Raw genomic sequence first — 15,895 nt, 5'->3', positions numbered from 1 at the left:
CGTATGCCAATGGAGTGATGGATAGAGTACGTGGAGATGAGAAGGTAGTCCCCAAATAACTAAGCAGTGGTGGGGTCTTGGGGATTGCTAACACATGCCATATTTCACATTCAAGTGTCATAAGAAAAGGACACAACATATATCTTATATGTTTGGTGAAAAGCAAGTCAGTTGAAAGCTTATGGAGAAGGGAAACCATTTTTATTCGTGTTATGTATTAGAATTAGATTAATCATTCAGTATGGAGCATGTGTTTCAAGACAAGTGGTTTCTGATTTTATGTCAAAAATGTCACGACGGCTTATCATAGATATGCTGGGGAGGGCCAGGCTCAAAGCGTCAAATGGCCTAAAGCCAAAACCCCGTTAAAGTAAGCATACCACTAATTTTCGGATTGCAATGACTAGTTGGGCCTGCTGAATTTTAAGAAGAGAAAGCTTACACGTTTACTACGAGTAGTTTATATATCAGAAGAAATCATTGTTCCAAGCTTTACTCTTATAACCAAGGTCGAACAGATAATAAAATATTAATAAATTACATATGTTGATGAGACAAATTGGGTGGATTGGAGTGGAGTCCTTATCACTCCTAATTATCTAACACAAATGAAATCTATACAAGCTTTGTTATTAAATAAAGTGGATACTTTTTTGAGAAATGATGCCATTATGCCAGGGTAGTATCCTTGAATCCATATGTTCCAAGAGGGTTATCAACATTGATTACTTGGGATTGTCCGCCTTTCATTGCCTCATCGGTCTCCTCAAAGTAATCTTCTCTAGCATTGTCTGTCAACATTAGGCATATCAACCAGAAGAGGCACGAGTCGAGTGATACAAAGGCACCCCCTCCAATCAGCCCTGTTTTAGCAGTCGGGCAGCTGTAATTCATGTCATAATGCACTGTTCTACTCAAATGGAATTGCTCTGTGATTGTTGGCCATAGAAGCAATGCCGCTGCTAGTCCTGCAGTTAACCTGTCTCCATGCAAAACCAATAATATCATCATATATCAATGTTCGGCAAGCAAATCTGAAACGCCCAACAACAAAGCAGTATAAAGAAGATGCATACCAAGCAATGTTGAAGAACACCAACATGGTTTTACTGCGGAACAGTGCGCCATATGGAATTGCCCTTTTGTTGTAGGGGTAAAATACTGACATGTACCCTATAACAGTTGATATAATTAAACCCGCAACAGAAATGTACCCCAGAACCACAGTTGGATCAGAAGGATACTTGCAGATGACAACACCCTTCCCAGGAATCGGCGTACCAGCAGCAGGCTGTCAACAACAAGATTAACAGTGAAGTTTACAAGGATTAAGACTGTAAACAGACGTGGGACTTTACTGGTGTAGGACAGCTCAATACGAGTTTTTACAATTTTACTATAAACAGGACCAAAGGATTATCAGCAAGTATAGCATAGCACTGTAATTGGCACAAATTTCCCCACATGAACTGGCATAAATAACTACACTTGACCGTGAGTCTTACACTCATGGTTCCAAACCCTTGTTGAAGCGGAGCAATCAGCCTGAGTGGTATGTATTCGTGAATGGTCTACAGTCTGTAGACGCTATAAAGTAGGCCAGCAAGATTTTAATTGGTGCAGGCCAATGTAGGAGCTGTGCACCTGAATGACAAAAGTTCTACCGTCATCCTAATTCAAGTATACACTAACACAGTTGAACTTGCAAGGACCAGCACTACATGCAATTATCTACGCAGAATTGTCGATATGAATAATCTAAAGCATTGGTAATTTAACCACCACACATGATTAGCCAGTTTGACAAAAAAAAAAAAAAAAAAAAACACATTGTCATTGTGGCTCACTTTATGCAAGAAAATGTAATGGATCTTTATAGGTAGAAACAATCAAACAAGAGCAAATAAGTGGGATGACGGACAAAAAGGACTGAATGAGATCTGATTAATAAGTTGTAAAGATGACGACATCGGCCAAACAAGAGTCTAGTAATCAGTAATTAAAGACAAGTTTTGAGCAAAATTATGGTTCAGTCATCATTTAAACAGAAGATTCAAAACAAACAATCCCCAATTCGGGATATACCTTCTTATTTTCAGCAATGACACCACATATGAAAGACAATACGCCAAAGAATGTTGTAAGAAGAGCCATTTGCTTCATACTCAACCCCATCTTCTCAAACACTTCAAACCTCCTGCACATCAAATCATATAAATATATTAACAACAAGCTTCTTGTCTAAAACGGTTTTATAATAAATTACGCGTATTTTAAAACTAAAAAACTTGGACAATTATATTGAACTTTTAATAAAATCAAAAACTATAATAGGAGAAATCACCAATTACACCTAATAGGAGAAATCACAATTCCCCAAAAGACGGTCAACCCGATCACCAGAATTCAATCACAGATGACAGATTAATTTGTGAAAAATAACAAATTTGTTCATATTAACGACGAAAAAAAAACCAAAACAGATCTTAGCCTAATGGTTAGAGATCATTTGATACCAATACAACAAATATTAACAAATAAAATCAAACACAAATATTAAAAATCAAACAAAAAGAATGGATGGGTAACCCACTAAGATACGCGAATTCAAACCAACTTGTCTTGTAATTCCAGTTTTGTTTTAGAGAAAGAATGTCAGCTCAATTGTTGTGATAATTTAGTAATTTATATATATAGTAATAAAAGTGAAGAAATACAATCCTAGGTATAAAAAGATTCCACCAAAAACAGGTATGTAAATGTAAATCAGAAACGAATTAGGTGTAAAAATAAGTCATGGGGATTACCAAGAATCTTGTGCCAATTATCTGATTGATGCAGAATCATAACACTGTTTACTTTATCATGTGGATATACTCCCTCCTATCCATCGTTTTTTTCCCTTTTGAAGTGGGCACGGGGATTAAGGGTGGGGAGTATAATATTGATAAATATATGAGTGGGGTTTGGTAATTGGAGAGAGGTATGAATAATTATGATTAAATATTAATAAAGGTGATGGGTGGGGTTTGGTTATTGGAGAGAGGTAGGAATAATTAGAATTAAATATTAATAAAGTATATAGTGGGGTTTGGTGAGTGGAAAGAGGTAAGAGTATAATATTAATAAAAACTTTCTCAAAAAGGAAAGGGGAAGAAAACCTGAATAATCCGTTTTAGGAAATATGGAAGAAAAGAGTGGATAGGAGGGAGTATATTCGATCAAAGGTGGTGAGGTGCTTTTATTGTTGTCACTTGTTAGTTTTTTTTTTTTTTTTTTTAAGATAACTGTGTAGTATTATAAACGAGAAAAGTCAAACATACAAACCTGTTATAGTATAAACTGAGGGCCGGTAGAGACCCATGAACTAACAAAAGCACAACTAGCATAACTTTTACAAACAGACTCATCAAAAACACAAAGACGGCGCTTTTTAATCGGAGGATGGTAAAAGTAGTCGAAGTGGATAGAACATTCCGCTTTTCTTTTAGAATGCGAGACCATCTCTAGACCTCCGGGTAAACCTGCAAAAAACACATGAACTTCTAACCATTAACATCGACTTACCCTTGAAATTAGCTCGAACCCGACGCGAACATTGTTGGTTGAAAGTATTCTCCTTAAATCGGCTACATGCTCTGCTTGAACGCGTTTTCAAGGCTGTGAAAGCTGAGAAAACAAATTGGCTTTGACATGGCAGGCGGATGGAATTTAAATTGACCTTACCAGGCTGATCCAAAAAGGTGCCTTCAAATTTAGCTACTTCGGTAATATCGCTGACGTGATCTGAAATTCCCTCGGATGACAAACGTGGTCTCTTAACTTGGTGAGGATTAACCTCGTCATCATCATCAAAATTATTCGCATTAATAGCTGAAACATTCATGGCAGCATAATGATTCATTGGCAAAACAGAAAAAGCGGGAACTGTTGCTTCCCTTGAAGAGGTTTCAAGGGGAGTCTCCATCGAGGTAGAAGGTTTAGTGAAAAGAGGGCGAACTCTCATAGAAGCCCCCGATTTAGGATGGAAAAATTGCAGATTCCTCCCAAGCATCAAGTTCTCATAATCCTTGGATGAGAGATACAACTTTTTGTGGGCTTGTTTTTTGTTAAAGAAGCTGAATTTGGTAGATCCCGGAGCAAAGGAAACGGAAGGGTTACTCTCACTCTCAAGTGGCGAGGGAGGGTAAGGTTCATAAACGGTGGTGGAGTCCATAATCGCACCTGAACTCCCACCACTTTTAGCTTGCTCACAACTTATCTCACTATCCAACAACTCCACTTTACTACAAGAAGCGGTACTCACAGAATCAAGAGGCACAATTTTGATGTCCATATCAGCATTAAGTAAAGGTTTTTTTTTACCTTTCCTGTCACTTGCCAGTTGTCAATCTGAGTTGTTGCCGACTTTCATCAATTTGACAAACAACTCAACCCAACGTATAAAAATTTCACAAACTAGTTTTGGAACCTGCACGGGTAATAACGGAAAGTATTATTAAAAGTAGAAACTTACGTATATATTGGAATGAGTAAATTACTAAATTTTAGAAAATGTTATTTTGTCTACCCATACACTTTTGTCTACCCTATTAAACTTTTGAAATACTTAACTTTTCTCTCTCGAATTTTCTAACTTGTGAGACGTGAAATCTGAAAAGTGGATATATAATTATTGTAGATTTTATAATTTGTCTATTTACGCAATATAGATTTGATTATACTCATTGTTGTAACCTTGCTTTTTATTTATCATAATACCCTATTGTTTCTTCTCTACTGAATTCTCTAAATTCTCTCTCATTTCCCCTTATATCCACCATCGTTTGGAAGCAGTGTTCGCCAGCTGACCGACTACCTCAAGACCCATCAGCAGACCCTCCACCGTAGTGTAACCTCACTTATAACACCTCGTACCACGACATCCCTCTCAAGTCTTAACCCCCTACTTCTTCCTCCCCCACCCCCCACCCAACCCGACCCCCACCTAACCAACACCCAGCAATTCATATCATATCCCCTCCTGCCTCCACCATCCCTACACCCCCCCCACCATGGCTCCTGCAGAACCACCTTCTATAACCTTATGAATGTGACTCCTCACCCCATCATTACCCACCCATCACGACCTCTCCCCTATCACGACCTCCCCCCAGCAACCCCGCCCATTCCTTCGCTGTTTAAGTTGTCATTGAGTCATGTTACCACTTACCTCTCAATCAATATTGTAAATCATTATGTCATGCAACACGGTTAATTTGAAATGATTTAAAATGAGAGATTTGAGATAATTTTTTTTGCTAACGCCTTAGCTTATTACTCATTACCTTTCAATGTCATAATGTTTTGCATTAATTGTTAGATAATATTTATAAAGTCACTCAAACTTATAAAAACTGAAAATAATATTAAGTATCTAAATTGAATTTTTAATAATTTTATATTATCTATTACTCATGAACTGAGATATATTATGTAATAATTACTTGAAAAATTTTAGCAAATTATATTTATTTCTATATTTTTTTTTTTTGTAAAACCCAATATCAAAATAAAGTAAGATTATTTAAAGGTAATGAAATATTGTATTTCGTTTCTTTCATTAAACGACGCACTTTGATTTAGTGAAAGAATCAAAATTTATGATTAGTAGCAAACTTACTCGTTATAGTTGTTTATGAGATAAGATTTTGACAATGACTCATTGACTTGAAAGATTTGTTAAAAAAAACAGAGAGAAAATCTTGATTTAAAACTTAAGTTTGTTAATATTGCAATTTATAATATCAATTGGCCTGATTAAATATAATACGATCATATTGTTTATTGTTGCACACGGTCTATTATCACTAAATAACTTGAAAATAACTTATCCGAAGATGACCCGGACTCGACTATAATTCTTGTAAACCCAAGATGACTTAACTCGAACTAATCCGATCAGAATCCGACCAGGTTGACTGATAGTGAGGTTTTGTCGCACTCCCTCAATCAAATAATTAACTCAACTAATGTAGTAGGGTAGTCGAGGTCGAACCACAAGGAGCAAGGGTGATTACTAATTGTCTAAATTCTTATGCTTAGCTAAGTCGGAGAAAATAAGGATGAATGCTTATATAAAGGACTAAACTAAATAACAAGAAATAAATTAAACTAATTAAACTATAGAACGAGAAAGCAAGCTAACAAATACGATTTACTCAAATTAATTAAGGACCTAGGGCGCGACTAAACCACCGACATTCGTAATAAATCATGAGTTCCTTCAACTAGTTGTCAAGGGGGAAGTGTATTGGGTGGAGACGCCTCTAATTCGCCCACCAACTCCCTCCCGGGCTCATGGTGGGACACTAGTGATACCGAATCAACTCCCTCCCGGGCTCATGACTCGATTTCCCCCGACTCAAGACTCAAGGCTCACCAAAGTGGGCCCACTCCGCTCACCTCTCATCAAGATCAAGGGCTTAAGCCCGCGATAAACTCCCGGTCATCCCTACCCTTCTCCCGAAGGTGAACTTCAAACCGAAAAACAAAGGCACCCCACTTGGATTCTCCCTCCCGAGCTCAACCCAAGTCGGCACACGACCAAAAAGGGGTAATGTAATCAATCCCAACCTAACCAACTCCCGTTGGTGGACAAGGGTCAAAACCGACAATTACTCCCAAATAGACACAACAATTCAATTCCTTTGGTTAAACCCAACAACCCCTCCTCAACAACTAATTTAATGAAACTCAATTAGATAAATTACTCATGTTAGGGTCTAATCGCACCCTAGTAAGGATACTACTCACTAATCATGGTTTTTAAGGCAAGGCAATGAATAAAAATGGAGTCTTTATGCATAATCATGATGGAAGTACAAATTCTATTACTAATCATGCAACAATCCAACTTAAATTATCAAGAAAGATGATTAAATCTAAGAATGGAAGAGGATTAAACTAAAAGACACAAACTTTAACACAAGTAACTCAAAAATTCAATCTTTAACATAAGAAAATCAAAGACTCAATCTTTGGGTGAAAACAACAATGGTGAATAGAGAAAAGATGAACAAGAGAGAGAATAACAACAATCTAACATAAACAATTAAGATTAAACTTGAAAGAAAAACAAATGTAAACAAATGAAATTAGGAAGAGAAATTATACCAACTCAATAGCAAAGAAGGGAACTTGGATTGAAATATGGAAGGATTCTTCAATTCTCCATACAACCCAAAATTACTAATTGTAAACTAATGAAAAGAGAAGAACTTGAATGAACAAAAGAAGAATTAAACTAATAATTAAAGAAAGATAACAACTTTTTATTGAATGAAAATAAGAGAGGAAATATGAGGGTTTTTATTACAAATGAGAGAGTATAAGATGAACTAGTCTAATTTCTAAGGTAGTAATGTGTAATCCTATGTCTAGTAGTGGGTCTTTTTATACTAATTTATTAATTAATACTACCACTAATTACTAATAATAATAATAATAATAATAATAAACTAATATTAATGATAATACTAATCCTAATGCTTCAAACCAATTACACGGTTCAAAAACCAAAACAAAGAAAAGCAAAGACAAAAAGAGAAAGGGAAAAGGGGAAACACGGGTAAAAGCAAAAACGCAACAAGGGGGGGTGTGCTGCCGCCCCGCCGGCGGCCGGGGCTTGTGCCGGCAGCGAGGGCAATTGAAGCAAGGAGGAGAAATGATGTTGTGTGTTGTGTGCCGGTGAGCCGGCAGACGGGATACCGGTAGAGAGCACCAAATTTTGATGCGAAATTGTTGATTTGGTGCGTTGTGCCGGCTGGCCGGCTGCCGGTGCCTATGCCGGTAGCGAGGTCTTCACAAAAAGAGAACAAATTGGTGTGTACCTGCCGGTAGGGGGAGTCGGCTGCCGGTTGGCCGGCATAGAGCACATATGCTGTTTGATGTCGATGACATTGCTGATGCAGGGGAATTCGTGGTTGTTGCTGCTGCGATGTCGCAGGATGGAGACGGTGGTGGTGGTTGTATGAATGACGAGGTGCAGGGGATTGTTGATGCAGGTGACGGGTTTAATTGGTGATGTCGGAAATGAAGGGGACGACATGTTGGTTAAAGGTGGAGTCGTGGCAGCTGTTAATGGGGATGAGTTTATGGGTGAATGATGGAGGTGAATTAATGGTGAGTGAAGGTTGGTGATGATGGTGATGTAAAATGATGTCGGGTTGCAGCTAAGAGGACGAGATGCAGGGGAGTAGGGGACTGGTGATGATGATGAATGATTGTTGTTGCAGGTGTCGTCCGAGGTCGAGCAATGGTGATGGTAGGGCGAATTGGTGAAGTATGGTGGATGTATGATGTTGATGCGGGTTGTTGTGGTGATGTGAGGCAGAGGAAAATGGAGCTGCTGGTAATGTTATTGAGGTTGATGGTGGATTTCTGGGCGTGAGCAGGTGGATGCGTCGATGTCGAGTATGTCAGCCATGGTTGTCGAGTTTAATGGTGATGAAAGGGGACAAAAATGGTGATGGAGGTGATGCTGGGGATGAGTTCAGGATGGAAGTTTGGTGTTTAATGGTGAGTCCAACAAAGAACGGGCATTGACTTGGAAATTGTGATTTTGGTAGAACAAAAGCCAACTTTGACTTTTCTATTCATTTCCATTTCTTTTGGTTTAGGCTCTTATTCATTTGGTTTCGGTCAAATTTGATCCGTCTTGACTCACTTTATTCGACCCGCTTCTTCTCTTTATGGTACCTACACAATAAAATATCGAATCATAGTACCAATATTCCAAAAAGTAACATAAATTGACATTAATTAATATAAAGTAACTAATATTCTATTTTATTCTAAAACGACTAAATAAAACTTATTCGAGTTGTTAAATTCATCAAATAAAAGATAAAGTATGGGCCAAAAATGGGTAAAATATAGTGTTATCATTGACCCATTTGCTAAGTCTAAACCTAGTGACCTATTTGTATGAAAGATGTAAAGACATTGTAAGTTGATAGTTCATTTCATCTATTTCACATATTTTATAGTGGTGATATACTGAAGGCCATTTTCTATTGTGAGAGGTAACTCACGTGCGAATGGATCTCAGGTTTTCATCAAATACAATGACAAAATTAAGATGAACAATATCTCGCAGTAGTAAGTACATAATCATAGTGCTGAGCTCATTAAGTATATGATCAATGTTCCAATAGTTACCCCGGACAATTGGCATAATCTATACGTGTGGCTGAGGCGGAAACATGATGGTGCGGCGAGATGATGGTGGTCAAAGGTGGGTGGCGTTTGAAAGTAACCATATGATCGTTGTGGACAATTTTGCACACATATTATATGTGTTTAAAGTAACTGAAGATCATAATGAGTAACAATTACTTGATACACTGCGGCCTATGGGGATACCAGGTCCTAATCTAATACTCTTGGTGATATTAATTATTAAAGCTAAAAAATGGATATTAGTGGCTAAAATGGTTGAATATGACATGCATTTTTTTTTTCTGAAAACAATTGTTATTCACTCATACTTCGTATTTTCTAAGTTCCTTCTCGACCAAAATCATATAGCAGTAAATTTGGATATGATTGTATGCTAGTATCTTTTCAGTATCATTTGGTTTATTCAATTTTATGCACTTTCTAATATCTTACTTTAGGATTTTTAACCTGTCATTTTTAAAAATTTAAAAATTTAGTGGGGCCAAATAAGATGACAAATTGACAATCATTAGTTATTAGTTACTAATTTTGAATTATGATGATTAAAATAATTATGATTAAATTAAATGATTTTGAATTTATGAAAAGTTCAGGATAATGTGACTTAAAGTATGATTTTTTTTTTTTGGAAACTCACTGGAGGATTCTTAAAAGTATTCAAAAATATCAGCATGTATATTGTAACCTTAAATAGTCAGATTTAAACTTAATTAGTCAAATTTAAGTAATTAATCAGCATGTTATATATTTTTTAAAAGATACTCAAAAGTTATCCTAAAATCATAACTGAACAATATCCTAAGATATAGGCTGTAAAATCTAGGGAAATAAGTTGTAAACGAAATTTTAAGATGGTATAAGTTGTAAACGAAATTCTAGGATGATTTTTAATTGAGTTAGGAAACATCATATATTATTGCGGATATTAAAGTTTGAGATTTCTTATTATATGGCTAATTGACGACTTGATTGTTAGTTTGTATAAATGGACAGCAATTATATATTATATATTTGTATAAATGGCAAATTATATATTTGTATAAATGGCAAGCAATATTAAATATATCATACCTAGTTGATTAAATATATCCTGAATATCTAGGCTTCAGTTTAGGAAACCGCATCATATTTGTTAGAAATCTAGCAAATGACACGTGGCGTATGAATAAGTGTTGACACGTGGCGATTAAATAGGTTGCTGATTGTTGCTTTAATATAATATATGATATGATTCTTATTTCACATCACCACTGTCCGTCTCCGTCTTACACATTAAGACGGGTCAAATTGACCCATATCCACCAAACTTTACCCAAATTGCTAATTTGGGTCTCTGTCATATACTCCTTCCGTACCATACAAATGGTAACGTGGTAAAAAAATCTTAGCTTATCTTTATAAAAGCAAGAACATTTAACCCATCCTCATGAAGCCACATCATCACATAAATATTTTTTTTAAAAAAACAAAAACAAAAAATGTAGGACCTGCAACAAAGAATTCGGATTTAATTTCTAAAAGACCTCCATGTTTATGTTTTGTACGTAAATGTTTACGATTATGTTTTATACGTACATAAATATTAATGAATAAAGAATAATGAATAATTAAATAAAAAATAATTCATTAACTTTTATATAATGCATGTAGCAACTAACAAATAACAATTAATCTCCTGTATAACGGATATATCCGTTGTATCAATGAAACGGGTCAAGTTGTTATCATATAGGGTGAAATGGTAGGGTATAATTTAAAAAGATAAAATATATTAAAAATCAAAAACAGAATCATTAATTATCACTGTTTCCTATATTTCTGCCTTTATTTTCTTTCCAAAAATCTCGTAGAAGATTTGATTCTCCTTTCATCTCCTTATTTCGTCTTTCACGCTTCCTGACTATTGCACTCCATAATTGTTTTCTTCTTCCTTCTTTTGTTCAGATTCAACCTTTTTGAAGGTACTTTTTAATTTAATTATTATAATTTTGGATTTCAACCCACCGTAATTTCGGATTTTATCCTATTTGTAAGAGACTAATTGATTTGTCATTTGTATTTTCAGTTTTCCAGAAATGATGAAGAAGATGGTAGCAAAAAAGGGTTTTGTTGAAGTGAGTTCAAATAGTATTGAAGCTATGATTTAGCATAAAAGGTTGCTGATGCATACGGAATATATGGAGATGTAAGCCAATGTCTTACCGTTTTAATTTTTTTATGCCATACTGTATTGACCAAGTTTGTGACCAGTTTGATGAACTTAGTGGCTATTTATTTGTTGTTAAAGTTTGACAATGTTGTGACCATGTATGGCACAAATAGGATCCTACATCCTGTTGTACAGTAGCATTGTACAAAGGCCCATATATATATATATATATATATATATATATATATATATATATATATATATATATATATATATATATATATATATATATATATTAGAGGCCGGATCCGGTGAGGCACCTCATTATGGCGAGGCGGTCGGTCTCACCAAATTACTACCTTGGTGATTTGCATTATACATGGATGAAATTTGATTTTGTAATGTTGATTTGAAAAAACAAGGATGAAAATTAGGGGTCAACAAGAAACTTTTCATTTGGTCCAAAACACTTTCTCTCTCTAATCTAAAAAAAAAGCCCAAATACCTTATTCTCTCTAATCTAAACAAAAGGCCCAAATTCTTTCCTTCCAAAACTACTGAGTTTGTGCGCTTATACAAAATCACTCAATTTGGGCGTCGATTTCAAAGAGGCGATATCATCAAATTTGTGAGACGATTTCATCAAATTAATCAAATTCTGACAATCAAAGAGGCGAATTCATCAAATTAATCGATTTCTTAGAAGATTTCGAGGTAATTTCAGGTAATTTCATATTATTTGATGAAAAATTGATTTTCTTAACTTCGTTCATTAATTGATGATATAATGATCAAATTTGAACAAAATCGAACTGTTTTGTAAATTTATAAGGATCAAAACTGAAGTATTTCGTTAGTTTAGGGTTTGAATTCGATCAAAACTGAGCAATTGAGCAATTTCGTCATTCGCGGTGTAAAATTTGTTGATTTTGTTAATTCATTCATTAATTGATTATAATTCATTCATTAATAAGGCTCAAATTGACGTTGCGGCTTTAATTTCAATGGAGATTACAGACATTACAAAGAATCGGTGATAATCTCTTTGTTGAAACGGGTAATCTCCGTTTTTTTCGCTATTTTATGAAGTGTTTTGCTATTCTCCGATTTTGTGAATATGTGAGGTTATATTGTGAATCTAAGAAGTTATTTCGTAAATCTGAGAAGTTATTTCGTGAATGTAGGCTATAATATCCTGAATTTGATCAAAAATAATCAATTTCGCCCTACTTATTATGGTATTACTGCTGATGTTGCAGGTCTAACTGCAATGGAGATTCTGAATCTGCAGCGACGACTCTCGATAATAGTGCTATTACAACAGTATTCTGTTTTGTCCCTATTTTATGAATTTGAGACGTTATTTTGTTCTGGTTTTGTGAATATGAGAGGTTATTTTGCGAATCTAGGAGCTAATTTTGTGCATCTGAGAGGTTATTTTGAAAATATAAACATCTATAATATCCCGAAACTTGGATCGTGGCAGAAATTGTTTGACATTGTCTATTTTGTGAATTAGAGTGCTTATTTTGTGAATACAAGAGTTAATTATGTGAATCTGATAAGTTATTTATTGAATCTGATAAAAATAAGATAAACACAAAACTAAATAAGATGACAAATTCTGAAAAGTTTGCACAAGTCCGCACCATTGAATGCTTTAATTGTCTTGCATCAGTAATATTGCATGCTTTCTTATCTATGGTTGTCGATGTCATACTTATTATGGTGTTCCTACTATTTTGTTAATTTGAAACATTATTATTGTGAAACTTTATTTGTTAATATAAGAGCTAATAAGGCTCAAATTGCGTTGCGACTTCAATTTCAATGGAGATTACGGACATTAAGAATCGGTGATAATATTCTTTGTTGAAACAGGTAATCTCCTTTTTTCGCTATTATCCTGATTTTGTGAATATGTGAGGTTATTTTGTGAATCTAAGAGTGAATTTTGTAAATCTGAGAAGTTATTTCGTGAATGTATGCTATAATATCATGAATTTGATCAAAATTTATCAATTTCGTCCTACTTATTATAGTGTTCCTGCTGATGTTGCAGGTCTAACTCCTGATACTACATCGACTCCTGATAAGAGTGCTATTGCAACATGTATTTTGTTTTGTCCCTATTTTATGAATTTGATACGTTATTTTGGTCTGGTTTTGTGAATCTGAGAGGTTTATTTGCGAATCTAGGAGCTAATTTTGTGCATCTGAGAGGTTATTTTGAAAATATAGACTAATATCCCGAAACTTGGTTTGTGACAGAGGAACTTAGATGCTAATATTGTGAAACTTGATTTGTGAATCTCCTATGTTGCTCTTTTTGGCAAAACTTACTAATTGAACCGAAGAAACATCAATCTTTTATGAATTTGAGATGTTATTTTTTTGAGCTTTATTTTGCTATTCTCCTTATTTTGTGAATCAGATAGCTTATTTTGTGAATATAAGAGCTAATTATGTGAATTTGATAGGTTATTTAGTGAATATAGACTATAAGATTATGAAGCTTGGTTTGTGGCAAAGATTGTTTAACATTGTCTATTTTGTGAATCAGAGTGCTTATTTTGTAAATATAAGAGCTAATTATTTGAATCTAGTAGGTTATTTATTGAAATATAGACTATAAGATCCTGAAACTTGGGTTGTGGCAGAGATTATGAACCTTATATGCTAATATTGTGGAACTTTATTTGTTAATCTCCTATCTTGCACTTTTGGCTTATTTTGTGAATCTACAATTTTGGTTGTTGATTCCAATGTTAATTGCGGTGAAGCTTCTACCTCTCTTTGTTTTAACAAGCCCTACAGTACCAACTATTTCCACACCTACTACTCTTATAACTTACACACCGAATGGCAGCCAACAATGGATAAATAGGATTGATGAAAAGTTTACACCAGCGATTGGGAAAACATTTATTGACTTAGACTCGATGATCTTTGTTTTATGAAACGTCGCTGTTGCTTGTGGGTTTAAATCAAGGAAATCTTCAAGCAAAAGGTTTCGTGATGATATTATCAGAACAAAGTGCATGGTTTGCAATCGGGAAGGTTGTAATAAGAAGAAAAGACGACCTGCCCTAAGCGGTGTTGCGAGAAAAAGGCGGATGAATCCGTTGCATCGAAATAATGAGAAATAGTTGGTACAAAGAGCAAACCGAAAAAACCATTTTGCTAAACGTAGGGTGAAAAAAGGTGGAGGAGAGGCGGAGAGTTCCAACAAAGGGTCAACCACAAGAATAACAAAGATTAGAAGGTGGGGCTGTCCAGCAATGATAAAGTTCAAGTTCCATGAGAACAAGTACATGGTTGACGTGTTTATTGAGGGTCACAATCACCCGCTTGATGTTGTGAAAAATAAGGAATTTGAGAAACTTGCTGAAAATATCAATGAATTTCATATGCAAATGATTGTCAGCCATTCAAAAGCAAATGTTGGTCCTAGCTTAACACACCAACTATGCACTCAACAATTGGGTGGTTTTCAAAATGTCGGGGCAACAGTCAAGCAATTCAAAAAATTTCAGAGGGAAATGAAGTGTCTAATGAAGAGTCATGATGGGGAAATGTTCAAATCACGCTTAGACACCCTAGCTGAAACAAAAGGGCTCCACTTTGTTTATGAAAAAGATTCCAAGAACGCATTGACAAGGATTTTCTGGACGGATTGTGACATGCAAAGAGTGTATGCTCTGTTTGGGGATGGAGTTTCATACGACCCAACTTATGGTACAAACAAGTACAACATGACGTTCACGCCTTCCACGGGCATTGACCATCATAAAAGGTCAATCACATTTGCATGTGCGCTTATAGAACATGAAAACGAGGAGTCATTCATGTGGGTATTTGACCAGTTTCTGGCAGCTATGGGTGGGAAGGAGCCTAACTACATCATCACTGACGAAGACCCAAGAATAATTAAAGCAGTTCCAGGTATGTTTCTGAAATTTGCAAATCGTACCTCATAAAATATGATGGTTGTAATAATTTGATTGGTTTTTGTTTATGTGAATCGTAGTGCTTATTATGCGAAACTAGATCATGAATTTGTGAAACTGGGGTAAATATATGTTTCACGTACTTATATCGCGAATAAGGCACAAAATTTATATAGTCTGAATCCGAGGATAAGACATGAGATTCACAAAATAACCCCCCAGATTTACAAAATAAGCTATAGGATTCACAAAATAAGCTATATGATTTATAGTCTGAATCTGAGGATAAGACTTGAGATTTACATAATAGTGCATCGTATGACTTTGTTATGTGAAACTGCGTGAATTTAGTTATTATAAAATGATGGTGACGGTCGATAATTTGATTTTGTTCATTGCAGCTAAGTTCAAAACAGCGAAACATCGGTTTTGCATGTGGCACATCATGAAGAAAATAACCGACAAGGTTGGGAGTAAAATTTGTAGAGATACCGACTTTTTAACCCGTCTGAACGGTGTTGTATGGGACAATGACCTGGAGCCCGGGGAATTTGAAGAGAAGTGGCTTAAAGTC

General features: G+C 35.3%; 1 protein-coding gene across 2 annotated transcripts; it reads right to left on the bottom strand.

The window, feature by feature from the left end:
• Positions 1 to 421: 421 nt before the first annotated feature.
• LOC141612011 (uncharacterized) lies at positions 422 to 2,893 on the bottom strand. 2 transcript variants are annotated; one of them, XM_074430711.1, is made up of 4 exons: positions 2,808 to 2,893; positions 2,086 to 2,197; positions 1,077 to 1,291; positions 422 to 979 (listed from the first exon to the last, which is right to left on the bottom strand). In XM_074430711.1, the coding sequence occupies exons 2-4, from the start codon at positions 2,173 to 2,175 to the stop codon at positions 670 to 672; spliced, it is 615 nt and encodes a 204-aa protein (XP_074286812.1). In that variant the 5' UTR covers positions 2,176 to 2,197; positions 2,808 to 2,893; the 3' UTR covers positions 422 to 669. The 2 variants fall into 2 exon arrangements, with proteins under 2 accessions (XP_074286812.1, XP_074286811.1); XM_074430710.1 differs by lacking the exon at positions 2,808 to 2,893 and adding an exon at positions 2,594 to 2,785.
• Positions 2,894 to 15,895: the final 13,002 nt, after the last annotated feature.

This window comes from Silene latifolia, chromosome 11 (genome assembly GCF_048544455.1).
Source record: "Silene latifolia isolate original U9 population chromosome 11, ASM4854445v1, whole genome shotgun sequence".
NCBI lineage: Eukaryota > Viridiplantae > Streptophyta > Magnoliopsida > Caryophyllales > Caryophyllaceae > Silene > Silene latifolia.
This window is presented reverse-complemented; position numbering and strand designations above follow the sequence as displayed.